The following is a 25,074-nucleotide window of genomic DNA, read 5'->3' on the forward strand; positions in this document are numbered from 1 at the left end:
ATGTGGCATGATCAACAAAGCGGGCCACACTGGATCCTACAACTGGTGAATCCACTCACAGCCAACAAGACACTTCTGCGTTTCAAGGTCCCCATGATGCAGGGGCTACACTACTTAAATGCGGGCAAGAGTTCTGGGGCTCCGCACAAGGCCATCCAGTCTCCAGGCACGATTCTTAGTTCCACGCTCACACTACCCATTGGGGTCCAGCAGACTATGTGGGCACTTAAGAGGTAACTGCTCTCCAGGTGTGTCAAGTAGATGGTGTGGGTCCCTCATAGGAGTTTTTTGATGTCCGTGAGACCTCCAAAAGAACAGGGGGCAAGCCAACAAGCCCTTCGAGAGCACACTTCAGGGTGCCACACAGCTGCAGTTAGTCATCCCAGGCAAGCCACTATTCAGGAAGGGTGCACGGTCCCTTTCAATGGCAGTAATCCTCCTTGTGTACAACATATTCCTCTGGCAGTGTGCACCATGCAGTTCCAGATTCTCCAGTCCCATGTTTCCACAAGTGTATCTCTGCCCTGCTGAAGTATGGCACCAGTGGTTATATAGTAGTGTGCTTTTGAAGTGGGGGGGGGGTTCAGAAGATCTCCCTTTGAACCGCAGATGTTGCCCCTAAATTTCAGTCGTCTGCCATGAGGCTGTGGAATGCAGATCTTAATCTTTAGTGGGGCCATGATCTGGCTTCCAGAGGCCAAGTGTCAAAACCTCTTCCTCAAATCTATCCCGCCAGTCCCTCATATGGCAGAGGTCTGTTATTTCAGTTGCATGCCCAGTGTTTTATAGCTGTCACTGGGGAATACCCAGATGTGCTACCCCAGACTCCATTGTGGACTGGAGTCAAGCTAAAAGGCTCACAAGGAGTTTTAGATCAGAGAAATGCCCACTTTCTAGAAGTGGAGTTTCTAAGCTCTTAATGACAAAACCACATTTACCACAGAAGAGGGTTTGTCACGTGCCTCTTATACACCGGCACATAATTTAAAATCTACAGGAGCCTATCTGGTCACAGTGCCCAGAATCCAAAAGGTCAGGATGGGAGCGTGTTCTTTTGACTATCTTGCAGCCAAAAGGTGGAATACTAGGCCAGTGACTTTGAGAGCCAAACCTTGCGAAAGCACTTTTTGCAAGAGATTAAAGACCTGGTTGAATACATAGATCCTCTTCTATGCTCTGGTTCTCTCTAGCCCAGCCACAGTTTTCGCTTTCTGCTCTTTCTGTAGTCCTAATCCTAGCGCAGGGACACACCCACGTGTAACCAAGCGCTTTACAAATGGTAAAATCAAATCAATGTGAATCCAACGATAGGAAACATGATGAGGCTGCTCCACTGCAATATACTACTGCAGTCTGTAGTAATTTCAACCATTTCCCCATGTTAGCCTATGGGAAGAGCAACCCTCATAGGTAGTGAAAACATACATGGGTATTCCTCACTACCTATGCAGGAACACATCTGCATTCACAGTGGGAAAGTGCTGCAGGCCATAAGGCCACAACAGGAGAATCAGCAAAACCCGGGAGGTGTCCCATGTGAAGAGCCGACCCCCATGGGTAGAGAAAACGCACATGGAGGTTCTTCACTACCCAGACCGAAAACATGCATGTGTACCTCTCAGCCGCTCACCTACCCCGAGTTTCACCCCCTCAGAACTTACCCTAGGGGTGCTCTGGTGATAGTGAAAGTCCCCCTCAGGTTTGGCTAATGAGTGAGAAAGGCCAACCTGAGCATGATTCATGTTTGGCAGGCTATTCCCGTAGGTGGCACTATCATATTTTAGGGAAATTACCTCCCCCCCTGCTCACCCCTCCTCAAGAAGGGTGATGTTGAACAGTTGTTCAATTACTATATTTAAAAACTGCATACCTTATCCTACCATTTTAAGATACTTAGTACACTTCTGTCAGAAAACATCATTGAACTACAACTGTCATTGGTTGTCACTTTGAACAGAGAAAATGCACGACTCACTGATCTTCCCTGTGTTGCCTTAGGGATAGCTTTTAGCTTTTAATGGTCTCGGAAGAGGCCTAAGCCATCCTGACTCGGGCTATTGCTGATGGCAGAGGCGCAGCGAAGTTCATACACTGTGGTCTGGATACGATGACTTGTTAGGCAGAGTGATTGTGTCGCCACAGGCACTCCAACAACGTGCCTGGCTAAGATCTGCTGGCTTATCGGGGGAAGTTGTGACATCACTTATGGATATGCCCTTTAATGGCATCCGCCCCTTAGGCGACAAGGCAGATTCTGTACTAAATTGCTTTAAGGACAGCAGGATCACTGCCCGGTTGCTAGGATTCTCCACAGCTCAGTGCTAGCCCAACTCTGCCTTTCACTGCTTCCATGGCGATGGTAGGGACTACCAACCACATCCATTCCTACCCAGCCACCTGTGCCAATATTCTTCTCAGTCCTTTCATAGCCGCGGACACAGTTCCCATAACCCCATGGGACTAGAGGCCTGAGGTCTACCCAGTTTGCCACTCCTACAGCAGCCACAGCCTCCTAATCCCTTTAGTTTGCCTTCTCACCATCACAGGCAACCGGTCAGCAGCAGGATCAAGCATCACCTGCTTGCTGGCAGTCCATAACATCTGACAAATGGGTACTCCAAATAGTTCAGCTGAGTTACACCCTTCCATTCACCAGAACCCTACCTCCCATGGCACCACCCTCAGATCAGCTGACGAAGGACCACCTCTCACTGCTCTGTCAGGAAGTGCAGGCTCTTTTGGTCAAACAAGCCATCAAGAGGGTACTGCCATCAGAAGTAGGTAGTGGTTGCTATTCCCACTACATCTGGTGCCCACAAAGGAAGGAAGCATCCTCTTCATAGTAGACCTACCCCCTCTCTACTTCTTCCTGACATACAAGATGCTCACGTTGGCTCAGGTCCAGTCTTCCCTGACCCTTGAAGACTAGATGGTAACGTTGGACTTGCAGGACATTTATTTTCACATACTTGTCCTGCTTGCCCGTAGGCATTCACTGTGGTTCACTGTGGTCCAAGAGCACTTTCAGTTGTCTGTTCTCCCTTTTGACCATACTAGCGCCCCTCAGGTGTTCAAACAAATGATGGTCGGAGAAAACCCTCAGAGAACAGGGGTTCCAGTCTTTCCCTACCTTGATGACTGGCTGTTGAAAGCAGGCTTGCCTCAGGCATTCGTCTCTCACCTCCAGGATAAAATGGACCTCCTGCATTCGCTGGGGATCACTATCAATATGCCAAAGTCACACCTGGCTCCCTTTCAGATGCTCCTTTTCATCTGAACTATTCTGGACACAGTGCAGTTTCTGGTATAGCCTCACACCCTTTTTTCCTCCTACCCAGAGCTGACTGTGGTAACAGGTGTGTGACTTCTTGGTTGGGGCACCCATCTGGGAGACCTGGACATCAGAGGATTCTGGTCTCTGGTGGAGTCTCATCTCCACATCAACCTGTTGGAATTGAGAGCGATTCGCCTTACACTGTAAGCCTTTCTTCCTTCATCAAGGGAAGGCTTGTTCAGGTGTTCAAGAACAACAGCATCGCTATGTTGCATTGTAACAAGCAGGGTGGGATGGGGGTCGTGGACCTGTCAAGAGTCTCTGAATCTCTGGATATGGCTGGAACATCAAGACATAGTCCTCGTATACAACACCTGGCAGGATCTCTGAACACCAAAGCGGACAAACTCATCCGTAGATACTTCATGGATAGTGAGTGAAGTCTCCACCTGGAGGTGGTGCATGGTCTCTTTCGTGACTGGGGAGAACCTAGGCTTGATCAAATCCAGCACTGCCTAAAACGCACAATTTCAGCACTTCTCCGTGCTGAGGGGTTTCAAGGCAGCTCTCTCTCAGAGACTTATTTCATTACAAGTGGACTTCAAACCTCCCATACATCTTCCCGCCATTACCACTCCTCCCCAGGGTTCTCAAGAAGGTCAGAGACGACCGGGCCCAAGTCATTCTTGTGACTCTGGATTGGGCACGGAGAGTATGGCATCCTGAACTCCCCAACATGAGTATCAGTCCTCTGGTCAGGCTGCCCATTCGAGAGAATCTATTTTCACAGCAACAGGGCAGGCTCCTGCACCTGAACCAGCATACACTCCGCTTTCATACATGAACATTGAGCGGTGGCAACTGACAGTCGTTGACCTCCCTTCAGAAGTCTGTGATGTCTTTCTGGCTGGCCCACATCCCTCAAACAAGTCAATATATGCCTGCCGTTGGGACAAGTTTGTGGCTTGATATACTTCCACAACGGTTGATCTTCTCTCTGCACGTTTATATGAGGTGTTAATTGTTCTGTTTTTAGCCCATCAAGGCTTTGCATTGGGCACAGTTCAAGGAGTCTTTCAGCCGTATCATCTTTATTGCAGTTGCTGGATCAGCCCTCCCTTTTTAAGTTACCTGTTTTGATACTTTTCAAAAAGGACTCTGAGACGTTTCCTCTAAAACTCTTCATCATACACTAATGAAACCTGAACTTAGTCTCGACATTTTTCATTTGCGCGCCCTTTGAATCTATACATAGCTGCCCTCTGCTTCTCTTGACTTTCAAAGCAGCCTTTCTAGTGGCCATTACATCAGCCAAGAGGGTTAGCTAGCTGCAAGTACACTCGATGCACCCTCTATACACCAACTTTTTTCCAGGCAAACTCGCTTGGAGAACAGTGCCTCCTTCCTGTCAATAGTGGTTACACACTTCTACATCGGCCAGACCATCACATTACCTTTGTTACTCCACCTCACCCTTCCAAAGAGGAGGAGAGACTCCATCGCCTGGACCCAAAAAAAGCGTTGACGTTCTACATTGGTCATACTAAAGAGCACTGGGTGGCCAATCAACTCCTCTTTGGGTTTGCCGCAGCAAAGAAATTAAAAGCTCTGCAGAAGCATCTCCAGATGAATTGTACCCTGCATTTAGATCTGCTACGCTCTGGCCAGAAAGCAACTCCCTAAGTGTTTGTGGGTTCATTTCACCAGAGTCATGCCTCTGGCCACTGCTTAGCTCGTAGATTCCCTGTCCTCGGTATCAGTCAGGCTGCGATGTGGGCATCTTTGAACACCTTGGTCAAGCACTACTGCATGGAAAGTCCAGTCCGTTGTGACTGGCATTTTGCCTGTTTGGTCCTCCAGGACTTTCTTGTATGAATTTGCTGGCAGACCCATCTCTGGGGAGGTATTGCCTTGGTATCTATCCTAAGGTAAGAAATCTGCAGCTAGGAATCTCTATCAGATGAACAAGTTACTTATCTCCAGTAGCGCTTTATCTGGATAGAGACTGTCTAGCCACGGATTCCTTACCAAACCTCCCCATATCTGTGAGCAGATTGTTCCAACTAAAATGGCCGTTTTTGGTTCTTAGTGTCTGCACACTGGTACATCAGCATTCTGTCCGTGCTTTTGGCACAGAAATGTCACAGAAAGTAACTGATGTCAGCTCACCTGTATAGGCTCCAAACACGTCACATCCGCAGCAGATATCGTTCAAGCGGAGCCCATTGTCTCCACCTACCGATGTGCAGAGGTACCGCTCGAAGCTTTCCAGATCCAGTCTGGTGTTTGGGGAATACTCTAAGGTAAGGAATCTGTGGCTAGATAGTCTCTAGCATATAATGCTTCTTCAAAGGTATTTTTACTTGTTCATTAGGCATCCATAAAAGCGATGTAATAAATATATCAAGAATTGGTACTGTTGGGCTTTTCCACCAATCAGTACTACGTGGGGCTCACAGTGATCAGTGATATTGATGCTTTTTCTCCTGCCTAAGGGCTACCAGCCTTTTACTGGTGATAACGACAGATGTTTTTTCTGTGAAGGAACCATACAACCTTACCACTCTGACTGGCATGGTTTGTGCTAATGAAGCTTGCACTCAATTTTCTCCTGCTGTACTCAAAGTATATAGCCCAGGAAGACCTATTAACTACATACCAGCCAAAATAATTGGTGCTTTGTAGGGCGCAGATGCCTCAACTCCTGTTCAAGAGTAGTATGCTGTGCTATATACAAGCAGTTGCAATATAAGTAAGGTAGTAGGGGTGCAAGGAGGGAGAAGCACAGGGGGCATGGGAAAGTGCAGCGTGTAATGTAAGGAAGAATGAAACTGAGAGTGGAAAATAGAAAAGTGTACGGGTGAAAATGGCAGGAACAGGTCAAGGCTGCCCAGTGAGTGATGCAAGTGCACTCCTACAGCAGCCCATGCATTTTAGGTCATTGTGCTAAGTTATGAAGGTCAGAAAACTTACGTGAAAGATTCCAGTTATGTAGTATTGTTGCAAGCTTCCATTGCGTGCACACAACCAAGTCAACAGTGCTATTGTAGACATCTCCTCTCAGAAAGTAAATCAAACATTGTGCTCAGTGCCCTCTGAGCGGCCCCAGGTGGTGGCACAGGCCACTGGTGGAGGGCTTTGAGGCTGGAGAGGGATTAGTCAAACAAGAAGCATAAATGTCAGCTTGGCCTCTGTTCACACCAGTGGTATTCAGTGACAACACAGGATAGGACCTATTTCCAGGCAACCGTGAAAAAGCACAGGTACAGAGTAAGAATGGGAGTGTGACCAAGTATGTAATTCACTTACGTGGACATACACTCTAGTTGGCTCTTGGTACCAAATCGCACCAAAGAAGCTGCTGTAGGGCAGAACCACCCAAGTGAGAGGTCTACTTGCCACAACCTTAGAACCTAGCTGAATAAAATATGGCACCAGTGAACCTTCAAGATGGATGCCAGTGCATATCAGTCCATCATTTGACAAATGATGATGATGTCCTGCTGTATTCTTAACTTACAGGGATATCCAGTGAAGACCCTGATGCGCGTTGATTGTTTGCGGAACAAAATTTGGCTATAGAGCATCGGCTTTGTTCAACAAATTGAACTCGAGCTGCAAAAATCAAATTGAAAGCAAACCTCTGCAAAAAAGGTCAGCATCAGAATATTCATCATGTCCTGAGCCTATCCACTAGCAGCATTTATACGCTCGCATCCCTGGAACCTATCCGCTGGTGAAAAGCACGTATGTGGCGCTGCTAAATAGTCTACATGATGCAAAGAAACGTCTACAGCCAATCCAAGGCAGCCACACTTTCTGATGGATACATCTGCCAGTGGATTCCTCACCTTGTGAATATCCCCTGCGTCAGCAACATTCAGAAACTTTTGTAGCTCTCCACGCTGATGAGGACGACGTCACAGAAGCTGCAAGATGAACCCAAAAGCCTTAAAGGAGAGAGAAGCCAAGCTATTTTTAGCGAAAATGAGAAAGGAGAAGAGCGGTCGAAGGCGTTTGAGATCGAGGTCCAGGTCAAGGTCTGGTTCGAAGTCGACATCGGGTCATGCTTCAAAGTCGAAGAAACATTAAAAGAAGAAGAGGCACGGCTCTCGATGCCGGTCAGATAAGAAGACTGCTCCGAGATCGACTTCACCCGTTCCTCAACATCGTAAGGACTATGTTTCTCCCTCTCCTTCTGTGTCGATTCCGACTTTGCCTGTTCGCCTGGCTTCGCCTGCAGCTTCTCCGGAGCTTTCTCCGGCTCCATCACCGACGCCGATGCATTCTCCGGCTCCGGTGGAAGAGGCTCCGCCTCCTGGTGAGTCTGAGCCTTACCCCCCTTTCCTGGCCCAGAACAAGACCCATCGCATTATTTAAATGCTATGTATGGAGTCTTTTCAAGAGCGATGTACCCCTCTGGAGCACCTTCGGGTCCCATGGGCATAATGGCCTTTAATTTGGGGGTTCCTCAGGCCTGTGCTCAGACTCCCTTTATGCCATTCTTTCCAGCGACGCCGTCTTGGCATTTCCCGGCGCTGAGGACGTCAACGCCCTTCCTCTCCGGCTCCAGCTCGACCTCGTTCGATTCAGGCTGTGCATCCAGATCCGTGTTCGACGCCGGCTCTGGCTCCATCGGAGTCGGGTGTGGCGCCGCCGACGCCGGTTCCAAGGATGAGATCCAGGCGGGAGGCGCAGAGGATCTTGGATCAACAGATATCAGGCAGAGGAAATGGAAGAGGGTGAACTTCAGAAGTCTGATGACTTTTTTGAAGAATTAAAGGAGGCAAGTGGCCTTGATATGTCCCCAGAATGGGAGCTTTCTCCTCCATCAGATGCTCCCTCTAAGGATGTGGTTCCCTACCACACCGTCATAAGGAAGGCAGCGGAGCTCTTGGACTTACAGCTCCCAACTGCTGAAATTAAGTCAAACATCTTGACGGAGGTTCTTCATTCTCCCTCCACTGTGGTAGAACCTTTTTTTCCTTTTAAGGATGCCAGTAATGGAGGTTTGGCGTAAGCCCTTTTCGGCTCCGGCTGTGTTTAAGTCTGTTGCTAAGAGGTACAGGGTGGCTCCAGGAGATCCGGACTTTCTAATTTCCCATCCTTCTCCTGAGAGTCTGGTGGTTCAAGCTGCCTGTTCGAAAAAGTCTTCTGAAGCTTTTCCTCAGGTTCCTAGTGATAGTCGAAAAAGCTTGACCAGTCGGCCAAGAAGGTGTTCTCCTCGGCAAGTATGGCCCTGAAGTCCACAAATGCCACCTGCCTTTTGGGTCGTTACATCCATGCCCTGATGGATTCTGCAAAACAGCTGGCTCCTAAATTGTCAGAGGAGGACAGGCAGAATTTTAATGAGGTCTTGTCGGACACTCAAGCTGCTGCACAACAGGTAATGTAATGTAATAGAATCTTATAAAGCGCACTGCAACTCGACGAGCATCCTGGCGCTAAAAGAGGGAAAGCAGGGAGTTCGAGACAAATATATAGATATTAAATTTTTAGGAAAGAGCCAAGTTTTAAAAGTAAACGAGAGACCCTAAGATCATTCAGCTGGCGCAACCCCAGGGGGAAGAATAAAGGACTCAGATGGAAAAATATTAAATTTTGGGAAAAAGCCAGGTTTTAAGTTGTTTACGAAAGACCAAAAGGTCTTTTATCTGGCGCAACTCCAGGGGCAAAGCATTCCATAGTCTCGCAGCTGCGACACTAAAAGCTTGTCCCCCAAACCTAGCTCTTCTAATTCGAGGTACTCCCACCCGGCAGGCTGTGGAGGATCGAAGGCAACGAGAGGGTATATACCAGCGAAAATTAATCTGCAAAGGTAGGGGACCCATACCATGCAGTGCCTTGAACACAACACAGAGGGACTTAAAATAAATCCTCTGTGTTATGGGGAGCCAATGTAGCTCCGCAAGGGCCTGAGTGGAGGAAGAATGACTGGGGTGCATCAAAGCCAGCTTTGCTGCCATATTCTCAACTCGCTGCAATTTTCCGATCAGAAATCGAGGGGATTCCAACAGCAATGAGTTACAGTAGTCCAATCTGCTCAGGATCACACTCCTGACTATCAGGGGACGCACATGAACTGGTAGCAGGGGGAGAATCTTCCTCAAAGATCTTGCAAGAGAGAAACAAGTCCCCAGAGTCTTATTAACATGTGACTCCAAGGACAGCTTTTCATTAAATATAACTCCCAAGTTGCGGATTGCCCCAACAGGTTGTAGTGGGGGATCTGCGGGAAGAGGCCAGAAATTGACCGGGAGGGAGGGGGGAGACTTTCCCGCCCAAAGTACAGAGAATTTCAGTTTTGTCTGCATTGAATTGCAGTGAGTTAGATCTTAACCAACAAGCCACATTCTGCATACATGCGTGAAAATTCTCCAGGGAGGACGACTGCTCACCCTCCAGTGATAAAATCAACTGGGTGTCGTCTGCATAGTTTACTAAACCTATGCCATAGGATTTTATAATATCCACCAGAGGACGCATGTAAACATTGAACAGGATGGGGCTTATTGCAGACCCCTGCGGTACACCATGCTGACTTTTAGTGAATTTGGACTGAAAGGGGGGGGGGGGGGGGAGAGAGCTACGGCCTGGCTTCTATCCGAAAGATATGACTGGAACCATTTCAGAGCCAGACCGGTCACCCCCGCTCCATTCAGCCGCTCCAGGAGGACCCTATGATTGACCGTGTCGAATGCGGCAGACAGATCTAATAGGATCAAGATGGCATGATGACCCTTGTCTGCACGCAGACGAAGATCATCCAACACGGTCAAAAGGGCGGTCTCTGTCCCATGCCCCGGGCGGAAACCAAACTGGACCTCGTCCAGAAGGTTGTTTGCTTCGAGGAACTGGGAAAGTACTCGGCTCGCATAGCGCTCAAGGATTTTGACTGGGTAAAGGAGGAGTGAGATAGGTCTATAGTTTTTTAAACACTCCGGGTTGAGGGAAGGCTTCTTCAGAAGGGGGGAGACAACCGCTTGCTTCCAGCAGGGAGGGACTGTCCCATTAGACAGGGATTGATTACACAAATGTCTAAGTGGAGGAAACAGTTCAGATTTGAACGCTTTCCAGACCTTGTGTGCAAAAGGGTCCAAGGGTGAGCCAGAGGAAATCCCCATGGCAAGTTGCTCAAATACCTCTATAGAGAGGGCATCAAAATTATCCAAAACGGGGATCACATCCGGGGCCCTTCCTGACGCTCTTGTTTCCACCTGTTTTTCCTGTGTGGGACCGTCGGTCTTAGCCGACCTGTTGTTTTCTTCCAACCCTTCTATAATTTTACCAATTTTTTCATTAAAAAAGACAGCTAGGCTATCACAGAGTTCTTGTGTGGGAAGGACCTTATTTTTTGTACATGTTGGATTGGCAATATCATTCAGAATATTAAAAATGCTCTTAGAGCTGTTTGGAGCTTTTAAAATTATCTCGGTGAAGTACTCAGCTTTTGCAGCAGCAATACTTTCCTTATAACCTGAAATTCTCACTTTCCAGCGAGTTTTATCTGCATCCGAATATCCCTGCCTCCATTTTCGCTCAGCCTGTCTACATTCCAGTTTAAGCATTTTCAGGGCAGCATTGTACCATGGTGCAGAGAGTTTGCCATCTCTTCTAAGCCTTTTCTGTGGAGCGATCCGATCAAGATGGTTCTTAATGTGTAGACAGAAAGAGGTGTAGTTGTCACCCACTTCTTTCCCCGGGTCGGACAGACCTTCCAAATGGAATGTCGGGGAGGAGGTGATATTTCTCAGCAGGCCTTTCCAGTCCCTGCCAAGAGAGCATCTTACCTCCTTCCTTGCCATATTGCTAGCGTTGATATTAAACATCAAATTTTATCAAATAATGATCAGACCAGCCGACTGGGGTCACACTTACAACTTCCATTGAATCTTCCCTGGCAAATATCAGATCAAGTATATGCCCCCCGGTATGTGTAGGCTCCGCCACCCACTGGGTAAGGGACAGATCCATACAGGATTGTAATAGATTATTATATCCTGGATCCATACTTCCATTAGCCCAAAGATTACAATCCCCCAGTATAAGGAGCCTAGAGTGTGCAAGCACCATGTTACTAAACACGTCTACCAGGTTTTTTTGTAGCAGGAGACTAGCTGCTCCCGGTGGCCTGTAGCAGATAATACCCGTCAGCACCTGGTGCCCAAGAGTGTTTAGGGCGAAACCCAGCAGTTCAACCGCTTCAACCATGTCAATAGCTATGGGTGACACATTCCATACCTACTTAAAGAAGATTCCAACCCCTCCGCCTCTACCGTTTGAGCGGGGTTTATGGAAAGCCTTATAGCCCTGTGGGCAGGCTAGACCAAGTTCTAGATCCGAGTCTGGATGGGTCCAGGTCTCTGTTACTGCCAGAACGTCTAAATCATGAAGTTCCAGCAGCATCTGTGTTTCCAAAGAATGTTTGCAAAGAGACCTGACATTGATCATACCACATTTTAAGGAGCTTGTTCCGGTCTGAACAGTTACCGTTTCTACCGAGCCCCCTTGTTGTACATCCCTCGCTGCCTTAACCTGCGTATCCATTAACTGAGAAGTTACCGGTGATCCTCTAGGAGCGGGAACAGCGGAATGATCTGCCCCAACATCAGCATAGTAACTGGCGCTGGACGCGGACAGGTCGCGGACGGGCGCAGACGGGCTTGCATTAGGCGCGCCTTTTGGCGCGCCCGCTGCGCGCGTCCGCGCCATTGTGCTTTATATCTCTGCAATGAGGGGAATGAGTAGGGAAAGCTAGTCCGTCACTATCAGCAGTGGCTACCCCAAGAGTGGCCAACCGGAAGTGAGGAAAAAATGTTTCGCAGCACCACTCCCTCTACTACAATCAGCACAAGCTGTGGTGGAACGGGGAGGAAATGCGAGCAGGAACAAGGTAAGTGCTAGCGCTGCAACTCAAAACAGTGATAGACTGCCCCAGCACACACAATTAACAACAATACGGCGAAAATCCAGCGACACAAATTAAGTATGAGTTTAAGTGATAACTTTTTAAAATAGTAAAACGACGAGATTGCCAAAATTCAAGGTATACTGTCTATGTACAGAATCCCCCAGGAACTTATTTACCGCTTTTTTCCATACAGAGTGGTTTGGACACTGCGGACTCTGTTGCTAGGATCATGGGCTCTTCGGTTGCCACTAGAAGAAGTGCTTGGCTAAAGTCGTCGGAGTTCTCCGCAGATATGCAGGCTACACTTCTGGATTTACCCTTTGATGGTTCTGGACTATTTGGGAAGAAAGCAGATGCAGCCTTGGAGAGGTTCAAGGTCAGCAAAGCCACAGCTAAGTCTCTGGGCCTGCAGGCTCAGCCTAGAGGTTCCTCTTACAGAAGGTACAGAGGTTTTGAGAGATCGTCCTTTCGGACCTATAGGCAGCCTCAGCAGCAGCAGCAAAATACCCTGTATAAGACCTACATGGGTAGAAACAGAGGTCGTCAGCCATCCTCCTCCTCCTCTTCCTCCTCCTCCTCCTCTTCCTCCCTCCCTCCTACCACTGCAAAGCAGCCCTAGATCCACCATTCTGGATCATGTTGGTCCTGTGGGGGACCTGCAAGATTGGGAATCGGTCACTACAGACCTTTGGGTTCTAAATCTTGTGGAAAATGGGTATGCTCTTCCCTTTCGGGAATTCCCTCCAAATTACCCTCCTTGCCAAGGTGCTTGCTCGGAGGACCATCTTCTTCTCCTGCAGGAGGAAGTCCTGACATTGCTAAAAACAAAGGTGCGATAGAAGTGGTTCCGGATCGGGAAAGGGGTCAGGGATGCTACTCCTGGTATTTCCTGATACCCAAGAAGGATGGCAGATTACGTCCAATCCTGGATCTCAGGATCTTTAACATTTTTCTGAAGCAGGAGAAGTTCAAGATGCTTGCCCTTGCGCAGGTTCTTCAAGCGCTGCAACAGGAGGACTGGATGGTATCGATCGACTTTCAGGATGCGTATTTTCACATCCCCATCCTGGAGTCACACAAGAAGTATCTCCGTTTTACGGTAGGGTCGCAACATTATCAGTTTGCGGTTCTCCCGTTTGGTCTTACTACTGCACCTCGAGTCTTCACCAAGGTGATGGCAGTGGTGGCAGCCTATCTCAGAAGGTCGGAGATTCCGGTTTTCCCCTATCTGGACGACTGGCTGATCAAAGCGGAGTCGCCAGAGAAGGTGCTTCATCATCTGAAGGTTACAACTCAGCTGTTGTACAAATTGGGTTTCTCGATAAACGTGCCCAAATCTCACCTGGTGCCCTCTCAGCGCAACCTGTTCATAGGGGCGGTACTGGACACTACTGTGTGTCGAGCAGTCCCACCTCCACAAAGGATTCTCGGCATACAGGAAATGATTCCCTTGTTTTACAATGGAGCGGTCGTTCCAGTCCTGAAGGTCCTTCGTCAGCTCGGTCTGTTTGCTTCCTGCATTCTGTTGGTCAACCATGCACGCTTGCACATGAGGGTGCTCCAGTGGTGTCTCCGCAGGCAGTGGTATCAGCACAACGGAGATCTCAGGGAGTCTGTGAGGATCTCCAGAGAAGCTGCAGCGGATCTGTCTTGGTGGAACGTGGAGGGCAATCTGTCTCAAGGAAAGCCCTTCGATCTTCCTCCATCAGTGGCCACAGTGATAACGAACGCATCCACTTTAGGGTGGGGTGTGCATCTGGGGGATCTGGAGATCAAGGGTCTTTGGTCTCCAGAGGAAAGGTTGCTTCACAACAACCTCTTGGAGTTGCGGGTGATACGTTTGGCACTCAAGGCCTTCCTCCCTTCCCTTCGCGGTCAGACGGTTCAGTTCCTGGCAGACAACATGTGAGAAGTTGGCCTGGCATATGCTGGTCACTAGTTATAGTGGCCACCTTGCACCAGTCCAATTCGACTCTTATGGTAGATAGGTTTAAGACAACCTTTTAAAGAAAGCTATCCTAGTGGTAGCTGTGGAGAGCAGCCTTCAGGCTAAGTCTCAGAGGAATGTAAAGCAGCTTGCTTTACCTTATAATCTCTTGAATTACCAAATGAAAGGACACCACACAGGTATATATATCAAATATATATGTATTTATTTCTAGACACACACTACTAATCTCTTTGAGATTAGAAGCCAGGAACACATTCAAATATCAACGTTTCACAATAAGTTAAGCACAATTATGGCTGGGGCCCTAGGGGCGTACCAGACCATATACTAAAAAACAGGTTTAGGAAAGTCGACTTGCAGAATGACAAGGCCTAGGGCCTGTAGAATCGCTGGAGCTTCACTACTGCAGTGAAAGCAGGTAAGTAGCAGACCCACGGGAGACGCATGCAGTTTGTGAACACAGCCGCGGGTTCCCTATTGATTACAATGGAGCAAGTTGCGGTTTGATTTTTAAAGTTTTAGGGTACTTCGAGGAAGTCTACAAGCAAGCCACTTACAAGGTAAGTAATTCGAGGGCCAACACACACTAGGGCACCGGAGTGCACGAGTTACCTCACCCAGGGATGCAGGGTGCATAGGTGTCTTTTGGTGTCTGGTCGTGTCGCTGTTTTCTATGGAGACCAAAGAAGATTTGCTGCTTGCGAAGGCTTTAGAAGTGTCCGGTGGAATCCAAGGGTGGATTCGAGATGCAGATGACCTGAAAATTGAAGGGACAGTGTTCACAGTCACTTGCCAGTGACCCGGGGCCATGAAGATTGATGCCCACGGAAGTCGGGTGATTTCAGGTGATCAAGGGTGTTTTGACTCTTCGCTCACGAGGTCCAGGAGAGATCGACTATGACCAGCAGCTGGATTCGGAGTGTCCCATGACGTCTGCAGCTGACTGCAGTGTCGGCAACCGGATTGGAGCCAACAAGCCTTGGCAACAGCAAGTCTTGTGGAAAGTGAATTTAGTCAATGGTGCAGACCAGCAAGGTCTGAGGGACTCACCCAGCGAGGGTGAGTGAGGGCAGGCCTGGAGCAACCAGGGGAGCCCTTGGAGTCTATAAAGTCTTCGGGGGTCCCACAAGCCAACGCGCAAGGGATCGCGAAGACGCCTCTAGAGGAAATGTTTCACAGAAGCCCACGGTCACTCGGGACGGGGTAGGCCTCTGATCTTCGCTGCAAAACCTGCTGGAGGCTTGGGCCTGCTCTGCTGGGGACTCACAATGGCCGTCGAAGTCAGGAAATCCACTTCCGGGGCTGCAGGAACTTCGGACTCCGGCGGGAGCGGGAAAGTTTGCGACCGTTGATTAGAGTTTTTGGTGCTTGCCAAGCAGGGGAGTCACTCCTTGACTCCAAGGGAGATTCTTCTGTCTTCCAAAGGTAGTGGAACGTCGAAGGGCCAGGATTCTTCTTTGTAGAGCGTCGTCCAGGGTTATCTACTTTGCAATGGCAAGATTTCCTATCTTATACTGAAGATAGGGGAGGGACTAGCTCTAGGACCACTCCTCTGGGAGGGTCAGGGTAGGGGTTGGTTACACCCACTTCCCTTTGTCCAGTTTCGCGCCAGAGCAGGGACATGTAGCCCCTGAAATGGTTTGAGCTGACATATGCACAGAGGAGCCTACTGCTCCCCCAGTGCAGGACTTCAAAGCACTCTAGGAGTGCACCCACCCAGCCCCAATACACTAAATCCTGTCTGGAAGGTAGTGACACCTCCCTGTAACAGGATGCCTATCGTTGGGCCTCCTCCACTGCGAGTTTCAGTCAGCAGCAGGAGGGCAGCCCAGTGTCTGTGCTGGTGGCATCCATTTTGTGATGCCAGGGCTCTTTCAGATTTCTACCATGTTACCACAGTAGGTACATGTCGTCCCCTCTAGAAGGGTGGGATCATACTCCCACACCAGTTACTGGTGTTGGGGTATGATTCCAAGTTGTTTGACACCAAAGACGACATGTTTTGATGCAGTCATTCCAAAGATAGCATTTACCGGTAGGTTATAATGCACTTAAGAGTATATGGTTTAACCGCATCCACAAACAGCCACAAGGAATAGACCCTGCCAGCTGCAGATGGGCCCTGCTCAGGCAGAGGCACCCCCTCACATTGTAAACCAAGCACCCTGCCCTCAGGATTGATAGGGTCTGCCATAGGGGTGGCTGATAGGTTTATATGTGTGTGTATGGTGAGATATAGGAATCTATACCTCAGTGAGGAGTGCTAACACTACCTCGCCCAGGCTGCAGTAGCAGGCCTGTGGTGTCAGATTTAGTCTGCTTCCCAGGGGTGGCATAATACATGCTTCAGCCCCTGTTAGGCCTGTAAAGTACCTATGCCCTTGGTACCTTGGGTACCATATACTAGGGGCTCATAAGGTACCACAGTACATCTAGTATGCACTCCAAGTTGTTTAGAGAGAACAGAGAGACTGGGGCCCTGATTAGTAGGGACCCAGCCAGACTATAGCCAGAAACCAGTGTATACATCAGAAAAAAAGTGGGGGCAACATAAGTGCAGATCCTACTCTCCTACACAACACTACCGCGATGTGGTATGTCAACAAGCATGGTGGAGTGGGGTTGCATTGTCTCTGCAGAGAGGCTCTGCGTCTCTGGTCCTGGGCTCAGGATCATCAGATTTGTCTGGTGGCAAATCATCTGGCCGGAGGTCTGAACGTGCGTGCAGACAGTCTCAGTCGGAAGTTCTCTGCCGATCACGAGTGGAGGGTCCTTCCGGAGGTAGTTCGTTAGGTCATTCGGACGTGGGGAACTGCTCGAGTGGACCTGTTTGCCACTCACGAGAATGCTCACTGCCCGTCATTCTGCAGTCTCCAGTATCCGATGCAGGGAGCTTTGGGCGACGCGTTTCAGTTGAGATGGGACTCATATCTCCTTTACACGTTTCCTCCCATGCCCTTGATTCCTTGGGTTCTGAGGAAGATTTGCCAAGACCGGACCCAAGTCATATTGATCGCCCTGGATTGGCCAAGAAGGGTGTGGTTTACAGATCTTCTCCACCTCTCCTCTTGCCCTCCACTCAGTCTCCCTCTCAGGCCAGACCTCCTCTCACAGGGGCAGGTTCTACACCCCCACCTCCAGAGCTTACAACTTCATGCCTGGAGATTGAACGGGGCAACCTGAATTCTTTTTCTCTCCCGCCTGACGTCGTAGATGTGATTTTGTCTGCCAGGCGTCATTCAACCAAGTCTATCTATTCCTATAGGTGGTCCAAATTTGTCCATTGGTGTGGGGAGAGGTCTATTGACCCTTTGAGGGCTCGTTTATCCAACATCCTTCACTTTGCTCTCTCTCTTGCTCAGCAAGGCTTTGCTGTAGCTACTGTGAAGGGTTATTTATCGGCTTTGTCGGCATTCCTTTGCTTGCCGGATCAGCCGTCCTTGTTTAAATCACCTATTGTATTACAGTTTATTAAGGGCCATACCAACAAATTTCCACCTACTCCTTTTATTGTGCCTCCATGGGACTTAAATCTTGTCTTAACTTACTTGATGGGTTCTCCCTTTGAGCCTTTGCACAAGTGTCCCTTGAGACTATTGTCCTTTAAAACAGTTTTTTTCATTGCCATTACCTCGGCAAGGAGGGTAAGCGAGCTTCAAGCTCTGAGTTCGAAACCCCCGTTCTTGACCATTCATGCTGAAAGAATGGTACTCTGCACCAGGGCTGCTTTTCTGCCTAAGGTGGTAACTCCTTTCCATTTGTGGCAGTCCATTACCCTTCCTACCTTCTATCCTCCCCCTCACCGTTCTAAGGAGGAGGAGCGGCTTCACCGCTTGGACCCTAAAAGGGCGGTGAGTTTTTACCTTGACAGAACTAAAGACTTACGAGTGGATGACCAGCTCTTCTTGGGCTCCATTGGCTGCAGGAAAGGCAGAGCGGTGCACAAGCACACTCTTTCCAGATGGATTATCTTGTGCATCAAGATCTGTTACTCTTTGGCCAGTAAGGAACCTCCAGAGGGTATAAGAGCTCATTCTACCGGGGCAAAATCTTCTACATCTGCTTTATCTAGAGGTGTTCCTGTGGAGGACATCTGTAGGGCGGCAATTTGGGCCTCCCTCCACACTTTTGCGAAGCATTACTGCTTAGATACCGAGGTGAGGAGGGACGGACACTTTGCACGTTCCGTCCTTCAAGGACTTTTTGGTATAGAAGGGTGGACACCCTCCTCCGGGAGTGGGGACTGCTGTGGGAATCTATTCACAAGGTGAGGAATCCACAAGCAGATGTATCCATCAGAAGAACAAGTTACTTACCTTCGGTAATGCTTTTTCTGGTGGATACAGTATCTGCCTGTGGATTCCTCACTGACCCACCCGCCTCCCCGTTGTCCACCCTTGTATACCTACAAAAGTGATATGTCAAAATGTATCTGTTGCTGTCAAGGAGGTCTGTTATTTCTTTTGCTTTCCTGCATTGACTTCACTCTGTGTGTGTTGGTTTGAATATTATGTACTGTGTATACTGTATATATATATATTATTGTCGGTCTGTCCGTGTGCCTTGAAGGCATGGAAAAAAAGGGGTGGAACTGACGTGCCGATGAGGTCCTCTTATGGATCCAGTGACTTCAGCGGAGCCGTGCTTCTGTGACGTCGTCCTCGTCGGCGTGGAGAGCTACAAAAGTTTCCGAATGTTGCTGGCGCAGGGGATATTCACAAGGTGAGGAATCCACAGGCTGATACTGTATCCACCAGAAAAAGCGTTACCGAAGGTAAGTAACTTGTTCTTCAGGTCTCTAACGGAATGTGTTTCAACCTGATGGATTGGTTGTGAGCACTGAATGCTCAAACTGTCCCTAGCAGATAAAATTGATACTCTTTACAAAAGGGAAGCAAAGTATGTTGTTCCATTTTGCAGCCAATTACAAAGACATCAAACTCCCAGATGAAGCCAGTATTATTCACTGGTCCCTTAAGGAATTACTAGTTCTGCAGTAAATCTGTGCACCCGGTAAATTTCAGTCTGTGGCTCCCTCTCCTGGAAGTAGCCAAATCCCACTGGTGAAACTCCAGGGTGAAATGAGGAGCTACCAGCAGAACTGAAACGGGAATAGCTACGCCCTCAGCAATTTATCATTTCCAAGAGTGCCCTCAATAGAGTAACCTTTGATAACTTCTCTGCCTGAAGTTACCAATCCCTCAGGAGAACTCCGTTACCAGAGCGATCAACAGCTACCTTGAAAAGTGGCCCTTTAGGCTATTTTCCATCACTTGTGTGGCGTTATATCCACTGCTAAAATGGGTTTCAGTGCGTGTTCCCAAACCTAATGTCCCATGCATTTTAAAAGTCTAATTTACCAAAATTGTGGCCATATTAGAATTTGATTACAAATGTGATTTCTTTAACAATCAACATTCTCTTCACAGCAACTGGGAACAAGCAATCTACTATAATATTTAAGTGTGACGAAAGCGCAGATAATGGAGCGCCAGAAGTTTTGAGTGAGACCCTTGGCTGCTCAGCTACTTTTGAGTGGAGAACAAAGGTGGTATGTCCTGTGAAAAAGATGGAGTGCAGGTTAATTTCGGGGCATAAAACCTATGACCTACGACCATTATCTTCCCTCTCTGGAGCATGGAGCTTTTCATATTCTGGTAGTTCGTAAGTATTAATATTTAAGTTGTTTGCTCTTTCATAGTCGTGGTTCCTTGACTCTAAGGAGACCTTAACCCGAACCTATACTCATTAGCAAGTAATGTTATTGTTTCTAATCAATTTTTTTATATTGCTTATTTTTGTATTATTCTTCTAATTTAGTTTTTCTTTTGTGATAGCATTAAGGCCAGATCCCTGTTAGAGACAAATGAGGCCGTTGATTGTTGGGTAAATGAATTGTTGGCAATTAGTCTAACTCACCCATTATTTCAATTTCCACACTTTCTATACCACTACAGATGTACTGATTGCCTTTGTGCTTGTTTTCTAGTATGCATTGGGTTGACCCCCTGCATTTTAAGAGTTTTTAATTCTGTTTTTGCCCCCGCCCTCATCCTGGTCAAAACCGATTTCATTCGCTTTTCAGTGACTCAGTTCTTATGTTTTCTCAGCAGCTATCCGTAGGAGGAAGCCTCCCATCCTAAACCAATGTTCTATAAATAGGTGCTTTCTAGCTTCTTCACTATTTTATTTTAAGGTGTTTGACAGTATAATTCCCCCACTTACATATCAGAATATATACTCGCACTAAACCACCTCAGCCACATCTGAGCCGGCTATGACCAATCTGCATACCTCTAGAGGTCTGGTTTACATATCCATAAACAGTACTCCAAAGAAAGATGCAGCAAATATGATTGTTTTTTCAGATACTTTCTTGAGAGGTTTGGGTGGAAACATTGAATTTGTATTATTCCGAAAAACATATCCCACCACACAAACCATGCTTGCAGGAGAACAACTTCTAACCTGTCTCCAACAGATAAAAGTGATGCTCTTGCAACTGTTTAGTCTCTTATACTAATTCGTTTGGATTTGTTGTACACTAGCTGGTATAGATTTCCTCAAGTTCCTCATATGATGATTGTGCTTCTTTTTTCCACACATTCTTTCTCGTTCATATATCCGGTGTGTGTCTATATTCAAAAGAAGGGGTGCCCGGACAATGGTTTCTATGCTTGTTTTATTTCAGCACTCTTACTTTGCATGTGTAGGTTACCACATGTACTTGCTTCTAGATAATCTTCTGAAATACACTGAGTAGAATGGCATAGCAGAGATGGCGTCAAGAACAGAGATGATGGCAACAAGTTTTTTTGCGACGCTGAAATAGTTTGATCTTGTAACCTGTGTCAAATGGGTTGTTATTCTAGGTTTTCAGACAGATCACTGGAGCCTGTTTACTGCCTAGCTGTTTATTGCTGTATTTTGTGGCCACCAGTTCACCTATACTGTGCGATCAATGTGTTCTGACTGGAAGATATGCCTCATTTCAGTTTTCAATGTCTATTTTCTTGAAGGGTTTCACTTGCAACTTTCTCAGTGTACAGCCAGAATGCTATCTAGAGAAGCCTATGTCAACAATTGTACAAAAAGGAGGGCACCCCTGTAACTAGATAGGTTCCTAAATCGGGGATTAAACAACAACTGTATAAATAATTACTTAGGCAACTCTTGAAAATATGGGCAAACAAATATAAAAATGAAAATCCAGATCTATATCAAAAACAATTTAATAGTATCAAAAAAGGCAAGTAATACAAAAAACATGATTAATGTACATTAAATAATTACATAATCCAAAATACGTTCTTTATAATTATGAGTGTTTTTAAAAGAGCAATATATTCCTCCATCTGAGAAATGATAGAACAAGCCTAAATATGCAATCACACTTCCACATTTATCCTTCTGGGATGGGTACAGTGGGTTTGTAAATTGTTATGGAGAACAAACCTATTGGGTATTCAAATTCATCTTCATTTGTTTACCAAACAATAATATGTATTGATTAACTTTCTCAAGGATTGAATTACAGTGGCCCAATTAAGATCTCATTTACTTCATTTTATATCACTGGTCAAATGTTCAGAATTTTCATGGCTTGTCAGTCAGATGGGGTAAATTGAATTCCGCTCGACTAATGAAATTGAAACGTGCATATACAGCATAGCAGGTAGATTTTGACCAATAGTGACCTACACGCGTTTCGGCTCTACAGCCTTTATCAGGAAGCCATGATGAATAACACATACAAAATAATTATAACAAAATGTCTGGGTGCCAATGCCCTATATAATACAGTAAAATAAGTTGAAAAAAATAGTCGGTGTGTCACAAGAGAACATAGAGAACCATGGTTTGTGAACTATGGAAAAATATTCTTAAGAATGAGGATATAGATGGCCCACAGAAAGATAAGCCAAACCAAGTGCATGAAGCCAGGGTGCATGATCCCATGACACCCAACGCTTATACGTTGTAGTTTTTAATCACATGCAACGTATCCTTAAAAGGGTGGTCCACGTCCCAGAAAAACTTCACCAAGTGAGTGTGGAGAAGGGTAGAGAGAATCTCATGCAAGCAACACAAGTGTAAAAGGTAAGGGTATCTAAAATAAAGAGAGAATAGAAGTGAGCAGATCATGAAGACAGCTTTGTGATTAAAATTAAGCGGAATACAGCAACAGCGGAGACTACATAAGAACAGTCTGGGTGGTATACCGGTAAGGCAGAAGTTACCTTAATTAATGCACAATATAATATTATGGAGTAGATAAGTAATGCCAGTCCCTCTCTGTCTGAACGCGTTCTATAGCGAACAGAGATAAACATGGTGTTGGATGTAAAGGGTGAGCTGACTTGAAATGATAACCCCTCCCCTCGAAAATGCAAGTGTGGCCCAAGTATTCACTTGTCGTTCTATTCAGTAAAGAGTGTTTGGGACGGAGTGTATTTCTGACCTAAAACATAAAAATAAATAACATGTCTGATCAGACCTGTCAGGCGGGGTGGATACATCCCTGCATAGTCATAAATATTAATGGCGCTTACCTATATGCAAGTACTGCACTATGGCCTTGAGTTTCCGGCCAAAGGAGTCTCAGGCAATGAAATCGTCATCGCTCAGTCCCTGCACAGGATGGTGTATCGTCCCATAATGCCAGTTCAAAGCACTGCACTCCCAATAAAAATGGACCCTCAAGCAGGATAGATGGGTCTCAGAAAGACGCTGGACGTACGTACCCCCGATGTGGGTCCCGCTATTAGCAGATTGGGCAGACTACACAAGTGCCCAATTAATGCTCCGCCAACTCGAGGTGGCCCAGTGGCTCAGTAGCGCGGGAAGTACTAACATGTGAAATTAAAATAGAAACGCCATGGCTCATGCCTTTCCTTATGCTGTCGACATGGAGAGTGGACTACGAAATCGCCCACAGAACCATGTCGGCGATGTTGGACAAAGTATACGGAGGTAATAAACGGTGCCTGAACGTGACAGACGGTCTACCGGGCTGAATGAACGGACTGATACAAAAAAATCCCGAATACGTGCACTCAAGTCCCTTCCGCCTGGAAAGCAATATTTATGAAAAATTCCACTGAAGGTCTAATAAGTGAACAAACTAGAAATGTATCGGCCATCTTAAAGAAGGTATGCACATGGATAGAACAGTATGCAGGGTCAAAGAGGCATACTCCTACCATGAATGACGATCTAAAGTCAGACATTTGCCCAAAAATATTTGGAGAAGATAAAAAAAACTATATAATAAATCTCAGTGCCTGAAACAGGATTCTGTGTGAAACGCAGTAGCCTATGTCTCCACTGTTTTCCACTTGCTTTGAAGAAAAATCAGAGGGCACGGAAAGCACTATGCTAAAATAAGTACAAAACTTCTGTTCAAAAGTACATAATTGCCAGACCTACTGTGTAGGCAGTCCTTCTGCCTTCAAATTTATGCACTCCATCCTACTACTTTAATAGGGATCGGGCAGCCCGGCATGCAGCAAAAAAAAAACTTTTTAAATTTATTTTTTAAAAGCGGGGACAAGTAGAAGTCTATATTGCGTCTTTTCCGATGACCTTAATATGTAATTAGTAATTTTTGAAACCTGAAATATCCTACCGCTGTTTGGTCACAGAATGTTGGCACTTATGGAAGTACACAAACTCTACTTCCAGCTGACAAGCCATAGATAAACAGCACAGCCAAGATTAATGTCAAACTCCATGATTTGAGGCAATAATTAAGAATTTTTGAAAATTCTCATAAAAAGCAGACTTCCCGAAATCTTTTCTGGAGAATCTTCCCCACTAATTTGTTTCCTGACTTTTTTTAAAAAAAAATTATTTTAACATGATTGGCATTCTGAGGGCTATGTACCCTTGCTGATAAAATGCTCTTTTTGTCTGAAAAATCCCTGCAGATCTTTATATTTTAGCACACATGTCGCTTGTTTCACTTTTAGGGGAGTTCTCCTCCCTGTATCATCCTCCTTCTTAATTACCAGTTCTTTGTCTTATTTTAGGGGTAGGTGTTCACTCCTCCCCTTTTTTCGCTGCTCCACTATTCATTCACTTGCCATTTACATGGCCCCTAAATTGTTTTTCATGCTCCAGTCCCCTACATATATCCAGCTCTGTCCCTACTCAAATCAACTCCTACCCATTCCATACCACAGTACATCCATCTACATGCATCCTATTACCTCTAGTATATCCTAGTACCTCAAATAATACTAAGTCATTTCACCCCACCAACTCCCCAGTAGTTGTGCCCGGCCTCTACCATTAGTACCTTGTTCCTGTCATTTAGACACCTGTATCCCCACCTCTACTACTAGGTATATACAAGTGCAAGTTCTGCTTCCTATCCCCCAGCATCTCTAGCTATGCCCTCTACATTTACTCCCACCACTTTTTTTCTTACCCGTTGTTGTCCTCTTTTCTCATGTTTTTTGTGATAGTTCCTGAAATACTTAGAGAAAAGGGTTATTTCATTTTGGAAATTCAGCAAAAAAGGTTTTCACTAGCTTGGGGTTGATACTAAGATCCAGGACTAAACTACATGAGCTTTCCTGAGAACCCTAGCATTGACTCCCAGTTGGCTTCTGTGCCCCTCAAGCTTCTTGAGAATTGCTTGTAGTGCTTTGCACAATCTCTCTTTAGCGAGAGAAGCTTGTGATGGGACTTCCCCCTCACCCCACCCCCTTCATCCATTTCCTTCTTCCCGTTTTATATCATTGTTAATCAAAGCTCCACTTATCACAGGGGTCACTAACCTTGCATGGCTGTTGCTCCCATTTTATTCCTTGTTCCTAGCCTCTTGCCCCCCAGATGTATCCAGTCAGTAGCCACCCTGCAGATTTAATAGTGTTTTTTGTTCCCTCGTGGATGTCCAATCCTCCTTTCTTATGTCAGTGTGGTAAGAGAGCT

The 25,074-nt window shown here is 46.7% G+C and overlaps 1 protein-coding gene across 1 annotated transcript in view; it reads left to right on the forward strand.

Moving 5' to 3' along the window:
- Window positions 1-25,074, forward strand: part of IGF2R (insulin like growth factor 2 receptor) — a 1,674,612-nt gene that overhangs the window by 1,480,086 nt on the left and 169,452 nt on the right. The window contains exon 40 of the mRNA XM_085611652.1: window positions 19,566-19,800. Within this exon, the coding sequence (XP_085467778.1) occupies window positions 19,566-19,800 (235 nt within the window). The remainder of the gene's footprint in view (window positions 1-19,565; window positions 19,801-25,074) is intronic.

The sequence above is a fragment of the Triturus cristatus genome, chromosome 6 (assembly GCF_964204655.1).
Source record: "Triturus cristatus chromosome 6, aTriCri1.1, whole genome shotgun sequence".
Lineage (NCBI taxonomy): Eukaryota > Metazoa > Chordata > Amphibia > Caudata > Salamandridae > Triturus > Triturus cristatus.